General features: G+C 41.8%; 1 protein-coding gene across 3 annotated transcripts in view; it reads left to right on the top strand.

Annotated features, from left to right (window-relative positions):
* tll1 (tolloid-like 1) overlaps window positions 1–17,666 on the top strand; it is a 37,626-nt gene extending 19,960 nt beyond the window's left edge. For 2 of the 3 annotated variants that reach the window (XM_027174564.2, XM_027174567.2), the window contains exons 10-22: window positions 2,066–2,181; window positions 2,262–2,364; window positions 2,508–2,624; window positions 2,772–2,917; window positions 6,205–6,400; window positions 6,614–6,739; window positions 7,659–7,819; window positions 8,127–8,307; window positions 10,835–10,960; window positions 12,866–12,993; window positions 14,407–14,620; window positions 15,123–15,373; window positions 15,932–17,666. In XM_027174564.2, the coding sequence (XP_027030365.1) occupies window positions 2,066–2,181; window positions 2,262–2,364; window positions 2,508–2,624; window positions 2,772–2,917; window positions 6,205–6,400; window positions 6,614–6,739; window positions 7,659–7,819; window positions 8,127–8,307; window positions 10,835–10,960; window positions 12,866–12,993; window positions 14,407–14,620; window positions 15,123–15,373; window positions 15,932–16,066 (2,000 nt within the window). In that variant the 3' untranslated portion in view covers window positions 16,067–17,666. Of the gene's footprint in view, window positions 1–2,065; window positions 2,182–2,261; window positions 2,365–2,507; window positions 2,625–2,771; window positions 2,918–6,204; window positions 6,401–6,613; window positions 6,740–7,658; window positions 7,820–8,126; window positions 8,308–10,834; window positions 10,961–12,865; window positions 12,994–14,406; window positions 14,621–15,122; window positions 15,393–15,931 lie in introns of all 3 variants that reach the window. The other variant, XM_047816631.1, reaches the window with a different exon arrangement.
* The last annotated feature ends 243 nt before the right edge of the window (window positions 17,667–17,909 follow it).

The following is a 17,909-nucleotide window of genomic DNA, read 5'->3' as shown; positions in this document are numbered from 1 at the left end:
GGAAAATAATCATTTGATCACAAGAACATTGTTTTGATTATTTTCCTTACCAGCATGTCTCCTGGTGTTGGATTACTTAGGTAACATTTGTAAACAAAACAAATGACTATATAAGGGTTTTGTCAGTATTATGGCAGCATTATGTGTGTGTGTGTGTGTGTATACAGTATACTGTATGAGTGTTTGTGTATATGAGTGTGTGTGTGTATATATATATATATATATATATATATATATATATATATATATATATATATATATATATATATGAGTGTGTGTGTGCGATTCTTCATAATATTCACTAGTGAAGCAGGTTTTTGTACATGTACATTTGTACATGTTCATGTCCCATCCTGTGTGATGTTTTGTCTGAGGTGACACTAATTACTGTACTGCAATTGCTATACTGTAGGTCTCTCTCTCTCTCTCTCTCTCTCTCTCTCTCTCTCTCTCTCTCTCTCTCTCTCTCTCTCTCTGATTCATTTAACCATGATGCTTAGGGGTCTGGTTTAAACTCGATGATATCATTTCAAGCACAAGAACTCACACATGTGCTTACTATCACTTTAACCGAGAAGTATTTCACAGAGAGGCAGCGCTCGATTCTGCTGTTGCTCATTTCGCTTTTTTTTGTGTAATTGCTACTTAAAGTCACTACCACATATATCCAGTGGCTAATTAACAAGGAGGAAAAATGCGGTTTTGTTGGTTGAGGTTTGGCCGAGGTCGAGTGCAGATTTGGCTTGTATTAGAGACAGCATCCGATTCCCTACTGACTTATTAAAGGTTTCATTATTTGTTGCTGCCACTCCTCACTATGGTGCCAGTGTGTGTGTGTGTGTGTGTGTGTGTGGAAGGAATTAGAGTGGGGTCTGTGGTGAAAGGAAATTGTAGAAAGGAAATTATTTACATTTCTATTATTTCCTTTCCAGCATCACCCAAATGAGGATGAGGTTCCTTTCTGGTTCCTCCCAAGGTTTCTTCCTCATATCGTCTCAGGGAGTTGACTTGGGCAGCATGTTATTCTCGTCTTTGTGTTGTCTTCGTGTGTCTGGCATGTTTCTTTGAGTTTCGCTTTTCTATTCTTTCCTCTAATGTTATGTTTTATTTAATAAATCATGGTTTTAGCTATCATGAATTTCATCACAAAGTCACCCCCATTACCTGACAGTAGGATTCCACCTCTCACACACCCAGCGGGGTAGCGTCTAGCTTGGCACCATATAATCGGGGGGAGCATTTTTTGGATTATTCTTTCTGCCCTTTTAAAACTTTTTTTTGTTCCCTGGACTTTCGGTTTATTTTTCGTTTGGTTTTGTTTTTTTCGGTGGACATCGCTCTGCATCTGTTCCAGTGGGGGACACTGCTCCACGTCCGGTGTCCTACAGAGGACACTGCCTCATTTCTAGCCTGCGGAGGATGTCACCAGCCTTATTTGCCTTTTTTGTTGTTTTCTTGGTATACTGTGACATCGCTCTGCTCCTGTTCCCGTGGAGGATGCCGCCTCACTTCTTGTCTGCTGGGGATGTTGCTGGCTTGTAATCTGTCTTCTGCTCGGCTCTTGACATCGTGCGGCCCTTCTGCTCGGATCTGGACATCGTTCGGCCCTTCTGCTCGGCTCTGGACATCGCTCTGCCCTTCTGCTCGGCTCTGGACATCGCTCGGCCCTTCTGCTCAGCTATAGACGTTACTCGGCCACTCTCGTTGAGTGCCTCGCTTCCCACACCTGCCTTGCCGTGTGCCTCATTCCCTCCCACTTGCTTTGCTATATGGGCATGGGACAGGACGGGGGATGGGGGTGGTGGGATTACTGTCAGAACCCGGTCCTTTTGCATCTTTGTTTTGTCTTCATGTCTCTGGCCTGAGTTCCTGTTTTCTTTTCTTCTACTTGTGTTTCCCTTTTTTATTTTTGTGTTATTTTACCTTATAATAAATCATGTTTCAGCACTCCTCGCATTTGGGTCTTTTAATCTCCACGAAGACACCCGATTCCCTGACAGTTTCTGTGTATTGTGAGACGTCATTCATAAATCTAATTCTGTTTTGATTTCCATTTCTCTACCAGCGTGTGGCGAGACACTGCAAGACTCAGCGGGCAACTTTTCATCTCCGGGTTACCCAAATGGATACCCTTCATACACACACTGTGTGTGGAGGATCTCGGTCACACCTGGGGAGAAGGTAACATGCAGCTTCACAGTGCAAACTTCGTCCTGACAGCTGTTTGGTAAAGCCTCTAACCGTCCATACTCCTTTATCAGATAGTTCTCAACTTCACCACCATGGACCTTTACAAGAGCAGCCTGTGCTGGTACGACTACATAGAGGTGCGGGACGGGTACTGGAGGAAAGCCCCACTTCTAGGTAACACACACAGAATAATACAGATTACGCAGGAAAATAACTCCAATAACTAATTCGCTAACTAATACTAGCTTGTTCTTGAATGTCTTTGTCTATTATTTTTTCCAAAATGTGAATGTTTCTTTTTCGCTGTGTGTGTGTAGGTCGTTTTTGTGGTGATAAGATCCCAGAAACACTGATCTCCACTGACAGTCGGATGTGGATCGAGTTTCGAAGCAGCAGTAACTGGGTGGGAAAAGGCTTCTCTGCCGTGTATGAAGGTGGGTCTCACTTTAGCAGTGCGTCACTGAGAGTCTGAGACACACACACACACACACACACACACACACACACACACACACACACACACACACACACACACACACACACACATAACTACATCCTGAGCTTCTCTGTCTTTTGGGTAGCGGTGTGTGGTGGGGACATCAATAAAGACTCAGGGCAGATTCAGTCTCCAAACTACCCAGATGACTACAGGCCCTCTAAGGAGTGTGTGTGGAGGATCACCGTGTCCGAGGGCTACAGCGTGGGCCTCAGTTTCCAGGCCTTTGAGGTACAAAAGACAAATGTTTTAACAGTTTACAGAGTTGTCTGTAGTAATGGCCGACAGGAACAATAAGATAGCAGCGTGATCTTTTCAATTAGAGTTTTTACCAATTGCTTACACACGTTTTCAAAAGCAAGTCTCCTTTTTTCAAAACTCTCCACAAAATTCTCAAAACTGCACCCACAAAATGCAAAATAGCTCCTTCAAAATGCAACACTGCATTCAAAATGCCATAAACACATGTCAGAATGAAGCATTTGCATCAAATGGCAAACACCTCTTTCATAATAATACATTTCTGTATATACCATGTAAACAGTGCTGTTCTAAATCTAAAGCTCTTTGGTCTTTCATAGGCTTATATCTACATTTCAATACAATGTTCTACAGTGAATGTAATCTGCTGAGAGCGGTAACAAGTAAACCGGAAACGGCAATGCAATGTAGAAACAGAAAATATGTATTAGGCCAAAAATTACTGTTGTATAAATTAGCATACAACAAAACAATAAAGCAGTCCCCAGCGCTAAGCTTCATCTCTACTCCAAGCTGGGTCTGGCCACAATACTTCATCCACATCACAAGCTATGTTTTCTCTTGCCAAACATCAAGGGAAGTATCTCCTAGCATGGCATATCCAACCTTGAACAGAGGCAACCTCTATGTCCCTATATGCGTCCTCCATTGCCTGGAGAAGTGGCATGTGGGCCAAGGGTGTGCGATCATACACTGTCCAGCGACAGGCTGAGAAGAATTCCTCTATGGTATTGAGAAAAGGTGAATATGGGGGTAGGTACAAAACTACAAATTGTGGATGGGTGGCAAACCAGATTTGGACCAGAACAGCCCGGTGAAAACTAACATTGTCCCATATAACAACAAACCTAGCAGGTGCCTGATCTGCATCAGGGACAAGCATAGTGTGAATTGCATCCAGAAAAGTGAGTATATGGCGGGTGTTGTATGGACCCAGTGTGGCATTGTGATGGAGGACCACGTTTTGAGTGATGGCAGCACACATGGTTATATTACCCCCACGCTATCCAGGGACATTAATAATTGCCCTCTGTCCTATTACATTTCGTCCACGGTGCCTGGTTTTGGTGAGGTTGAAGCCAACCTCATCCACATAAATAAATTCATGACGACTTACATGGGCATCCATCTCCAATACTCTCTGTAACAGACAAAATTATATACAGATGAGTAAATATGGTATGTCTGAAGTACTGGAAGTAGTGTTGCATACATACCTCTACAAAGTCATGTTGCAGATTCTTGACTCTGTCAGAGTTTCTCTCAAATGGCACCTTGTAAAGTTGTTTCATTTGGTGCCGTTGGAGGATGCGTTGTATGGTCGACAGGCTTACAGCATTGATGTTGTTGAATATGGTGTCATTACTCAAGATATGCTCTCTTATCTATCGAATTCCTAATTGCATTGTTGGCCAAAACCATATTTATAATTGCAGTCTCTTGTACATCTGTAAACAAGCGTCCTCGTCCTCGATGATGTCTTAGCCGTTCCACTCTGTACAGAATTCAAACACAGTATGTGTCCAGCATAGGAACTGTAAGCCATTTACAAAAAAATGTAGTACAGCATGATAACCAACCTCATTCGTTAAATGCAGTGTAGTAAATGGATGGCTTAGAGTTACAAATGTTTATGCAATACTATGCAGTCATACGTATTTTACAGTACATTACTATAATGCTAAAATAGTCATTACATAGTTGCATACCTGTTCTCATGAAGGTTCTTCTGAAGGTTTGAATTACGGACGCCACTGTAAATCGACTCGAGTTGGACTGGACTCTCAGTCCAGCCTTTCTCACGGTCAAACCATGGTTGATTACATGACCAACAAGTGTTGCCCTAATCTCATCAGAGATGGCCCTCCTTCCTTCTCTTATTTGCCCTCTTCTTCCCCTTCCTCCTCCTCCCCTTCCTCCCCCTTCTCCTCCTCCTCCTCCTCCTCCTCTTGCTCTCTGTTCATTGTTAGCATCCATTGTTCAAAACAGGTTATCTTAACTTTGACCTATTTATAGGCCTATCTAGACTACCGGAAAAATAAAGCAGTGATTGGTTAGTGATCAATTAAGCAATGAGTGTTTGCAGATGTGTCTGTGTGACATCGTGACTAAGTGTAGCATTTTGATTGGTTGTGTTTGGAAAAGGAAAGCAAGTCACTTCTTGATAGATCTTTGCGTTTTAGGTAGAGAATTGTGTGTAGTGTTTTGAAAAGTGTTTTATGCAATTGAAAACTAAGTCAAAGGCTGAGAAATAGCTTATGGTTTTGAAGATTTGGCATGTAGTTTTGCACTTTGAGTGAGAGGTTTCAAAAATCATGTGACATGAAAAGATTTTGTGTGTAAGCAATTGGTAAAAAATGTAAGTTACAAAAGTCAAAATGAAATGATGCTTAAAGTTACATTTAACGTCGGATTCACAAAACCATGACGTCAGATAATTGTCAGATTTCATAGAAATTCAAATCTCTTTTTTTCATTCAACATTCAACTGAGTTTAAAATTGTTTAATTTTCCTTCTGTCCTTTACTCTCTGTGATCTCTCTCTCTCTCTCTCTCTCTCTCTCTCTCTCTCTCTCTCTCTCTCTCTCACTCTCACTCTCACTCTATCTCTCTCATGCTCCCCCCATCTCTCTAATCAGATTAGGTTTGTGCCTAACCACTACAGTCAGATGTCCATTTGAGTGTATGTGTATGTGTGTGTGTATGTGTGTGTGTGTGTGTGGTTGTGTGTGTGTGTATGTGTGTGTGTATGTGTTTGTGGTTGTGTGTGTGTGTGTGTTTGTGTGTGTTTGTATGTGGAAAGTTCACAGTTGCGTGTGTGAAAGAGTTAAACAGAGAGACACAAAGCAGGATGGAACTTTTTTAACTTGCGCAAACCCAGACACATTGCTCACTGCCCTGCGTCCATACAGTCCAGGAGGAAAACACAGCACTAAACTCAAGACCTTGACATACCAGTGCTCAGACACACACACACACACACACACACACACACACACACACACACACACACACACACACACACACACACACACACACACACGCATGCATCTGTTATGTGAGATCCTGTTTTCATTGGAGCGGTTTAAGGCAATAACACCTAAGGTGCTATTAGGATGATAATATAAAGAACACACGATATGTTTATGTTCCTGCGGGTGAATATGTGTGAACACGTTCAGATTGTGTAGACGCGCTAAGGATGTTTGTGTTCTTGAGCTTTCATTCACTCTGTTTGGCGAAATGTGTGTGTGTAGATCGAGAGGCACGATAGCTGTGCATACGACTATCTGGAGGTTAGGGACGGCCTGTCTGAGAGCAGCCCCCTGATTGGTCGATTCTGTGGCTATGACATCCCTGAAGACATTCGTTCCACCTCCAACACACTGTGGATGAAGTTCGTTTCAGACGGAACTGTGAATAAAGCCGGCTTTGCTGCTAATTTCTTTAAAGGTGTCTTTCTCTCTCTCTCTCTCTCTCTCTCTCTCTCTCTCTCTCTCTCTCTCTCTCTCTCTCACACACACACACACACACACACACGCTCACATACACACAAAATCTTTTATTTTTAAGTATCTTTTAATGCATTAAAAACAGGTCCTATATATGGTAATAAACTAAAGGATTACTCACTGTGTGTGTGTGTGTGTGTGTGTGTGTTTGCAGAGGAGGACGAGTGCACGAAGCCAGATAACGGTGGCTGTGAGCAGAGGTGTGTGAACACATTAGGAAGCTTCAAGTGCGCATGCGACCCTGGATACGAGCTGGCCCCGGACAAAAAGAGTTGTGAGGGTACGAGATCGCGCACGTGTGTGTGTTTGTGTGTGATTGCAGGTGCAGGTGTTTCCGCCTATCTGACCCAGACACGGCCAGCGGAATCCATGACCAGTCCGCATGGCTGAAGAAAACATCCTCAATCAACAGGAAAACAACAGGGACAAACTTTGTGCACGCTCGAAACTATTCCCTAGCGGCCTCACAGCAACCGACAGTAACTTACAGTGTTTCCTGACCGATGATGACTCAGAGACGTCACTCGGCACAGAGGGACCAAGACGTTTAGTTCAAACGCTTCAAACCCCCCCCCTTTTTTTTACACCTATCTTTTTTTTAATCTATAAGTATTATTTCCAAAAAATATAAGTAGTAGCTCTTATTCACCACCCGGAGCAGAGTGAGAAAAACTCTCCTGTAGTCTTTTTTATAAAGATGTACCTCCTGGAGCAGGTCCTCTGTTTTGGTTAATAACAGGGAAGGCATCTGATCAGACAATAGAGTTTTTAAATAGCAAACTGATGACATGGACTGAGAAGTAGAGAAGTGTTTTATGTATTCAGTGGGAAAGAACAAATTGAGGAATTAGGTAGCTATAAGGAACCTTTTTTATTTATTTATTTTTATTTCATTGTTTGTTTGTTTGTTTTTCGTCTATTTTGACACAGTGACCTCCCACACTGTCAAACCACATTGCCACATGTAAGCGTGATGGGAAATACAATAACCACACACACACATCCACATATAGCTCTTGCGAGTCTTTTTGCCTGTAATTAGACAATGCTGCCAGGCACAGCGTGTTGTGGTGACTCTGAAACCATCGAACATTCAAACATTGTTTGCTTTCCTGCAGACGTACACTACAAGCGCATCATTCGTCTGTTCATTAACGCAAAATATCCGCCGCTGTTTTCTGTATCCTGTAATCTTGCAGCTGCATGCGGAGGTCTGCTGTCCAAACTGAACGGCACCATCACCACCCCAGGCTGGCCGAAGGAATACCCGCCCAACAAGAACTGCATCTGGCAAGTTGTGGCTCCTACGCAGTACCGCATATCTGTGCAGTTTGAGGCCTTTGAACTGGAGGGGAATGAGGTGAGGATGTGTATGTGTGTGTGAGTGTGTGTGTGTGTATGTGTGGTCATGTGCATTTTAGAATTAGAGCATGATCTTAAACCTGAGATTCGAATCACATGACTGTCAGTGCTGATGTTGCATCAATATTTTTTAGCCAATCAGATTCAGCCATTTGACAAGGCTGTTGAAATAAATATATCTATAAATAAAATAGGAATGAATATATATATATATATATATATATATATATATATATATATATATATATATATATATATATATATATATATATATATGATAGTGACTGTGTTTGTTGTTATTAAAGGTGTGTAAGTATGACTTTGTGGAGGTGCGGAGCGGCCTCTCTTCTGACTCGAAGCTTCACGGGAAATATTGTGGTACAGAAGTTCCAGAGGTCATCACTTCCCAGTACAACAACATGCGCATCGAGTTTAAGTCGGACAACACGGTTTCAAAGAAAGGCTTCAAAGCGCACTTCTTTTCTGGTTAGTAAAATTTCACACTCTGTCCAAGCAGTTATAAAAACCCCAAACCCCAAAATGCCTCTGTTGAGGATTTAGGTTGACTAGAGTGTGTGTGTGTGTGTGTGTGTGTGTGTGTGTGTGTGTGTGTGTGTGTGTGTGTGTTTGACATGATCGAATTTCATCAAAAAAGCTTTTGAACTTGGTTGTATAAACGGAGTTTTGTGGCGGCGGTTATAAAAACCCCTTTTTTGTTGTTTTGTGGTGTAGATTTCAGAAGTTGTTTTTCAGAAGTTGGGTTTCTTTTTAACGTTTTTGTTCGTCATCCTGTTTGACTAACCCTGTTCCTGTTCCTCCTCACAGTGTTGTGTCCTAAAAAATGCGCAGAATTTGAACAAAGCCTGTATTTACCAATGCTCACACTTTAGCTATCTTCAACTATATATAGATTGTGTGTGTGTGTGTGTGTGTGTGTGTGTGTGTGTGTGTGTGTGTGTGTGTGTGTGTTTGCACACTAGAGATTTAACCCAGCTTGTAATATTCATCGCTTTTTTATAACTTGAGTAGAATAGACCTGATTGGATGGAGCTGGCTTACTTATTTACTTACTTACTGGTTTGCTGGCGGAGTCGAGCGACCCAACTGAACCAATATGGAGACTGAACCCGAACCCGAGTCCAAGCCCAACACAAACCTCGACCTCCAGCATGACTAGAGCGTGTTGATGCAGTGGCATATTTCCTGAACTTTAAGCCGTGTACGTCTGGAGCAGACGAACCCCACAGATTCGTTCTTCAAACGGATCACCAGTCCAAACCATTTCCAGCTCCACAAAAATGCACCCGGCTCAGCAGAGGCGCCGCTTTACCTCATTTGCATTTGTTCTCGTAATACAGACAACATGCCACAAAAATATTTCAGATAATAAAAAATAATAATAACAAATTCAAGTAAAAAATCAGGCCAGTTTAGCTGTGAGAAACTTAAGAGTGAAATCCAAGCGAAAGAATATTTGTGAAACCGTGTGTGTCGTGTGCAGTGAAATAAAAAAGACTGCAACTCGTTTTATATAGCAGTTTTTCTGTGACCTGTATGGTGTGTGTGTGTGTTCATGTGTATATCTGTATATGTGCTGTAATATTAGGGGTCGTTCTCTTCCACAGATAAAGCTGCCACCTGCAAAACACGGATCTTTATATTTAGGTCCTGTCATGACATAGCGTCACGTCCTTCTGCTCATAGGGCAGGCGTAAGGCGGGTCACAGGTACGATGATAGATCTCGGGGAATGGGTCGATCTATCTTCTATATCAGGTGCCCACTTTCAGCGGCAGCAAATGTACCATAACAGCATTTGTTGATCCGACGTCAGATCGTATCGACAGAACGATCTGCCGGGCCGACACCGCTCTCTTCTCACTAACAGCAGGTCCTGGATATAACACTCCTTTTTTTCCCAACACTCGAGTTGACAATTCAGCGCACCAAAGCCGAGCCATAATCTCATGAGAAACGCTAGAATAAAACAATTGATGGTGTGTTTATTACAGAGAAACACACAACAAAGCGACGGTGTGATGATAACAGGGATCATGCAGAGTTACTGTGTTGATATAATTTAAGGAGCTAACATTGAATCCAAACGACAAAATACTGGAGTGCAGGAACAATTTTATGGGGAACGAGAGAGACAGAAATTCAAAGGGAAGTTGAGACACACCAAGAAGAGAGGAGAAAAAGAGAAAGAGAGAGAGAGAGAGAGAGAGAGAGAGAGAGAGAGAGAGAGAGAGAGAGAGAGAGAGAGAGAGACATTCACTGGGTTAAGAAAAATCATTGTCAGGAGACTCCCGGTATTAGATCTCTGGTGGCCCAGTGTGTGTGTGTGTGTGTGTGTGTGTGTGTGTGTGTGTGTGTGTGTGTGTGTGAGACCGAGTGTGGCCAAGTGTGTCATAGGTTTGAAAGTCAGTGGAGGATTGGTAATAATTTGATAATGTTGAATTAGTCACGGCACCACATCGCAAAGCCAGAACACAAGCCATGTGTCTAGAGGAAAGTCCTGAAGGAGCCAGTCATCAGTTTCTAATGAGACCTGATTGAATTCAGGTTATTATTATTATATTTTTTTTTGGAAAGAAAAGTTTTATTTGTGTGAAAGACCCTTCTACTACTGTAGCTCATGTAGGATATTGATGATGTGTGCATTGATGAGCAGCACACAGCGTACCAGCTCAGGACAAACAATACGTTTGTTGCACCTTACACATTAACATAGATTTTTTTCCTCCTCCTCAATACAATATCCATTTCCTTACAGGATGAATGGATACACATGTCGGTTCTTTTCTTACCGTCCACTTCTTTTCATCTTTACCTCTGCTTTGACCAAATGATTTTGGGTAGATGTGGGTTAACTGGACAGTATTGTTTTATTTATTAAGTTTTCTCCTTATTTGCTGGGTGATGGATATTCCTAACTCTTCCTGTATCCTTGTTTTTCTGACTGTCTTGTTTTCTCTGTTGTGTGTGTGTGTGTGTGTGTGCATGTGCGTTAGATAAGGACGAGTGCTCGAAGGATAACGGTGGATGTCAGCACGAGTGCATCAACATTATTGGCAGCTATGTCTGCCAGTGTCGCAATGGATTTGTACTGCACGAGAACAAGCATGACTGCAAAGAAGGTGTGTACACACACACACACACACACACACAAATACATACACACACTCACATACAGTACTTGTATACCAGATGTGGTCATTATGTTAAAGCTTCTCACTGTAGCATTCTGATTGTGTGTGCGTGTGTGTGTGTGTGTGTGTGTGTGTGTGTGTGTGTGTGTGTGTGTGTGTGTGTGTGTGTTAGTCCAGCACTGCCTTTAATGATCCTCTGCCTATCTTTGAAGCTCTCTGTGGTTTGAAAAGCATAAAAAGTATTTTTTCTTGCATTGAGTGTGTGTGTGTGTGTGTGTGTGTGTGTGTGTGTGTGTGTGTGTGTGTGTGTATTGTATTTAAAAATAAAATAAAAAACCCGGGTGAAGATGAGATGAAAGTCTTTGAGAGTATTTCATTCACTCTGATTTGAAACATCTGGACTGTCAGGAATCTGGAGGTTCTTTTTTCCCCCCCTCAGCATCAATACACATCGTTGATAATTCACAAACTAACAAAGTGCTCTGTGAGAAGAAACAGTGTTGAAAAGTAGTCTGCAGCGCTGCTCAGCGCTCAATCCTGAACGTGCTAAACTTTCCTTAACTAATCAAATCCCAGGTTTCGTGTCTACGGTCAACCGTGTAATCAATTCTCCACATTAAGGCGCAAAAACAGAAGCTACAACATAGACAATGCCATTTTATCTAACATGCAGGAGGAATAAAACTACTTCAGGGTTTCAGAGGGGATAAGTGTGTGACCCGAAGTCAGGATACATCACTACACCTATAACACCGTGTCCCTTAGCATATTACTCCTTAATTAGTGACTCTATATATATAGTGCTTGTTTTCAGGTGATGGAAAAGCACTCGGCAACATTTAAGATAAATACACATGTTTACATTTACAGCATGTAGCAGACACTCTTATCCAGAGTGACTTACAACTGAGCGATTGAGGGTTAAGTGCCTTGCTCAGGGGCCCAGCAGTGGGAGCTTGTTCAAGGGGTATGAACCCATGACCTTCCGATCAGTAGTCCAACACCTTAACCACTGAGCCACCACATCCCCCCCCCCCCACCAACACACACACACACACACACACACGCACACGTTTTTCTCTTTGTAGGGTTTAGTGAATATGTTTGTCTGACCCAGATTCATTGGATTATAATAGGTTCCTTGTAAAGGGCAGCTTTGTCCCCACGAATCCCCCACCCCCAACCACCACACACACACACACACACACACACACACACACACACACACACACACACACACACACACACACACACACACACACACACATGCACAAATGCATGATTCGATTAGTGACTAACATCTTTTTTAACCAGAGGGTGGAGTGCCTTCTTTTAATGTGGAGGTTTCAGCCTATTTCTGTTAAAAGGCACACGGCCGAAACCTTTTCCGGCAGCTTGACTCAGTTTTTCCCGAGGGACAAACTCGGGTTACGTGAAAGCGGTTACTCCTGCAGCCATTAGTGTCCCTGAATCTCCCTCGGAGGGAAAAGGCTGATGTGGCTTCAAAGGGAACATGGGTTCAGCTTAAAGGGAAGGAGAAACTGGCTCTTCTCTTAAAGGAGCATCTCAGGTGACGGTGAACTAACACTGACACCTGGGAACTGGGCCAGAGTTCAGAAAACATTCTTACACTAATATACTAATCCTCTGCAGAAGAATTTTTTTTTTCTTTTTTCCCCACCTGCCCTTAGTGCAGACTCAGGAGTTTTCATGCTATAACATATTCCATAAGTCTTGCTTGCTTTTTCACCAATGTGAATTTACATGATTCATTACGTTCCTCTATCTCTTCTACACCTTCACCTCTCTCTCTCTCTCTCTCTCTCTCTCTCTCTCTCTCTCTCTCTCTCTCTCTCTCTCTCTCTCTCTCTCTCTCTCTCTCTGACCTTGTAGCGGAGTGTGAACACAAGCTCCACAGTCCCACCGGCACCATAAGCAGCCCCAACTGGCCTGATAAGTACCCCAGCAGGAAGGAGTGTACCTGGGACATCACTGCCACTCCGGGCCACCGTATCAAAATCGTGAGTGTTTCTGCCTGTAAACACATAAGCAAAACATGTGCACACTTTCATTCTACTCGGTCAAAAATATTCATAGCGCTTCTAAATGTTCTGGTCTGATTGGTCAGAAGGTGTCGATTCATTTTCTGTAACAGCAGCTCAAGGGAGTAGGATATTAATAAGTCTGTAATAAATATTAATGAATTCTTATCTCTGGTGTACGTTTTGCATAAAAAAGATTTTAAAATGTGTACTTTATGGCTTTTATGGAAGTTTATATTTCTGTATAATGAACTTTGAGAGACAAAAGAGCAGCCGGTTACCTGAGAAGGTTCACAAATGTAACTAAAAACAGATAAAAAGTATAAAAGTAAATGTGTTATAGGGACAATAAATACAGCACCTTGTTGACCCCAACTTCGTTTCTTACATATCCCACCCCTGCTAATTGATCGGGTCAACTGCTGTAATAGCACACACACACACACACACACTGTTCCTGTCAAACTGTCTCACCCTCATACACACCTTTGGGTATTAATACTGTCTTATTACTGAGGCATGCACAAACACATCCCTCACACACACACACACACACACACACACACACACACACACACACACACACACACTGTAAATCCCATATGATGCACACATGCGTTATTATCATATCCAAGTCATGCCCTGTCCCATGCCTCGAAGAAATAAATCACTTGTGAAGTGAATCTATTAACAGAATATATTCCACACTTTCAGAGCAGCTGCTTCCTCTGGAAACTCTTCTGAAATCCATTTTATGATTTGAATATATTCATGTGTCTATACAGGAAATCCCTCTTGGCCACGGGGGTCAGAGCAGGCATTTTAACAGGTCCATCTGATCAAAGAGGTCTGTCAGGAGAGCTGCTGTGTGGCCCGGCTGTGTGTGTTAAGTGATTTTTAATGGCTCAGAAAAGAGTCATACACACGGGAGTGAACGACAAGAAGTCGGACTGCACAATTCCGTGAAATATTTAAAAAGAGATTCCCAGATCAGTTTCTGAAGTCCAGTGGGATCCATTAAAGTGTTTGTTTTTTTTAAATAGTGACATAATTCAACAATACAAGCGAGATCAAATCTTAATAACCTCAGATTTATAGCTTGCTTTAGCTATTCGTAGCTGATCTCCACCTTTCCATCTCTCTCTGCTTTTCTCATGTTAAAGAGTTTCACACTGTAGCTGAATGGATGAGAGTGAATCCAAACAGATGCAGCCAGAGGGAAAAATGTCTGCATCAATTTTACGTACGTGGAAAGGAATGTCCAAGGGAAGGGAGTGTAGCTGGAGAGAGATATTATAGTAGGGAAGGGAGAAGAGAAGGCACACTCCAGGTTTATGACATCATGATGCTTCACCAATGTCTTTCCCTCGTCCTCCTTTCTGTCCTCTGCAGTCGTTTAACGAGTTTGAAATCGAGCAGCACCAGGAGTGCGCATACGATCACCTGGAGGCCTTCGACGGCGACTCGGACAAAACTGCTATTTTGAGTCGGCTCTGCGGTAGCAAGCTTCCGGAACCCCTCGTCTCCACGGGCAACAGGATTTACCTTCGCTTCATCTCTGACGCCTCGGTGCAGCGCAAGGGTTTCCATGCTACACACTCCACAGGTAAGTGTGTGTGTGTTTGTTTGCTACAGTAGTGGATATATTTATGTTATTATTTGACTGTAAAATTTGGAAAGGGCAGGTAACACGTGGGATTAGCGTAAAGTTTCAGGAATCCATGTTTTTGTGAGTGTGTTGTTATTCAACAAAGAAAATACATCCTGATTCTGTTACATAAAACTATAAAACAGACATCCGCGACTTTCAGATATCGCTGTAATTGAATAGTGTACTTACTCACTGTAAGGGTTATCAGACTTTATGCCCAGCAGTGCCATCTATTGGCCAAAGTAGAACATGACATACAGCAAAGAGGGTTTTTTTTTTAGATACTAGTTATTAGATATTATTAGTTAGATATTAGCTATTATTAAGTATATGTATATTTTTCCTATGTTTTTTTTTGGTTAATATTTCATAATAATTATTCACAAACAGATTTATTCAAATGAGTTTATATAATAATTCGGTTATTATATATAATGCCACTTGTTTGTCTGTGCAGAGTGTGGAGGCAGGCTGAGGGCGGAGGCGAGGCAGAAGAACCTGTACTCTCACGCACAATTCGGAGACAATAACTATTCGGGCCACACAGACTGCGAGTGGCTCATAACAGCCGAGGCAGGGTACAGCATCGAGCTGACCTTCACCACATTTGAGCTGGAGGAGGAAGCAGAGTGTGGATATGACTACATCGAACTGTATGATGGACACGACACGTCAGCACACAAACTAGGACGCTTCTGTGGTTCAGGGGTGAGGACCTAAGCAGCGTGTGAGTGTGTGTGTGTGTGTGTGTGTGTGTGTGTGTGTGTGTGTGTGTGTGTGTGTGTGTGTGTGTGTTGGAACATTGTATTAATTATTTGAATTGCATAAACAGACTTTTTTAGTCATAGACACAATGACATGCAGTGGGATTTTTTTTTTTTACAACTGTATGTTTTCTAAAAATATATCGCATCGGTTAGAATAGGTTAAAAAGGGGGTTTGAAAAAAGGAAAGACAAGACAAGATATAATACAGTGTCTTAAAATGAAATGAGTGAGATAAAAATAAAAAGTAGAGTAGCTAATGGAATGAAGTGGCTTTAGGAAAAATAATAGGATGTTACAGTATCTGGTATGAATACAGGAAGTGGGCTGTGCATAATAAGGATAAATTGCATATGTGTGTGTGTGTGTGTGTGTGTGCAGTTTTGTTCTTTATTCTTATGTCATAAATAAAAACTGTCTCTCTCTCTCTCTCTCTCTCTCTCTCTCTCTCTCTCTCTCTCTCTCTCTCTCTCTCTCTCTCTCTCTCTCTCTCTCTCTCCAGCCACGTGAGGAACTGTATTCAGCCAGCGACGCCATGCTGATTCGCTTCCACAGCGACGACACCATCAGTAAGAAAGGCTTCCACATCCGCTACACCAGCACCAAGTTCCAGGAGGAGTTACACACACACAAGTAACACACAATGCAAACACACACACACACACACACACACACACACACACACACACACACACACACACACACACACACACACACACACACACACACACACACACAAACACGCCTCCAGGACAAATGGTGCCACAATCTGAAAAAGGAGTTGCACACAAATGCTCAAGAGTAAAAGTTACTCAACAGCTTCCCTGCACTGGATTCTCCTCCATGTTCATCAGACTCCCAGCTCTGTCCCTATCCTCGAGCAAGCTCTGTCCATTTTGCCACAGACACTCAATCAGACCGACTCTTGTCTATACAATACACACAAATACACCAAATAATATTCTACGACCTGAAAAGCTTCTCAGCAAGAGAGAAGCCTATTGTGGATGCTGCACAAGAAAAAAGACAATGTCTTAAAAGGTCATTTTCGAGCCTGTGAAAAAAAGAATTGTGTTATGTGTCATAATTGTACAAGAAGTGTGCTTCTGAGCAACTAAGCTGCTGTTGCCACACTGTAACTTTAAATGCGTGTGCACTAATCTGCATGTTTTCATTGAGGCGTGTGCACAGGCCTGTGGGAGTTTTCTTTAAAAAAAAAAAAGAAAGAAAAAAAAACATGAAATCAAAAAGAATTCTTTAATGTTATGACATCTGTGGCTGTTTACATGGTATGATATTTAATTTATATATGAACATAAAGAAGTATGCAGAGATAAAGAGCAACCATAGAATCATAATCTCATTACTTCTACAGACTTCTACAGACGAAATCTTTTTTAGCATCAACAGGCTTGTTCCAGAAATCATTTCGCTCTCATATATAGTATTGTTTTCCTTCCTGTCCATGAACCATGAAGTTCATACATGAAATTTGTCTTATTTGTTTATGAGCGTGGGTGTACACAAGTGTTTATTTTTTTTATTTTTTATTTTTTGTTGTATTTTTTTTTACAAAAGCTGTAATGCAGAAGCAAAGCCTTGTATGAAGTGATTGTTACAGCTGTGAAAACCCCATAATCCTGTGCGCTTAACATGCACTTAGCACAGAGGATGAGGAAGAGAGACTCTATCCAGCTGCACTAGCTATTCATGCTCTCAAACATTTCCAGTATTGTTGGAAGCAACAAAACTACAACCACAAGGAGTCAACTCAGTCACAGGAAGTCGATTCAGTAATAAGAAGTCGATTCATCCAACAAGTAGTCTATTCAGTGACACGGATCCTTTCCTTGGATGATTGAGACATTTTCCTTGAACTCCTATTCATTCTGAGGTTTATTCTCCTCGAAACACAATACAAGTGAAGGGAAATCCTAATGGTGCTACTCAGAGCTTCAGAACTTCAGATCCTGTGAGGCAACGATCCAGACACTCGGTGCGCACTGTTCCTGATTTACAGGCAGCGCTGAAGGAGCGCTGTGACATTAGCACACTCGCATCACTGACGGTGCCACTATCATGGACGAGCAACTATGGCCTTAGAACCAAAATCTATATTATTGCACATGTGGATGTTTGTTGTGTCATTGTTATCTTTTTTTTAATTATTAATGTATTTTATTTGATATTGAATTTAATGTACTTGAAGAATCATCATTAAAAAAAACAAAGTCTGAGCTAAACGTTTTTGCTTCCTAGCAAAATTCCACTATAGATGCTCTCTCTATCTCTCTATCTCTCTATCTATCTATCTATCTATCTATCTATCTATCTATCTATCTATCTATCTATCTATCTATCTATCTCTCTCTCTCTCTCTCTCTCACTCTCTCTCACACACACACAACCAAAAATTATGAAAAAGAGACTTTGATATATTACACACTATATAAGACACTTTTAACTTGCTAGCGATTTCT

This window comes from Tachysurus fulvidraco, chromosome 7, assembly GCF_022655615.1.
Source record: "Tachysurus fulvidraco isolate hzauxx_2018 chromosome 7, HZAU_PFXX_2.0, whole genome shotgun sequence".
In the NCBI taxonomy this organism is placed as follows: Eukaryota; Metazoa; Chordata; class Actinopteri; order Siluriformes; family Bagridae; genus Tachysurus; species Tachysurus fulvidraco.
Note: the sequence above shows the minus strand (reverse complement) of the source record. Positions and strands in the feature narration are given on the sequence as shown.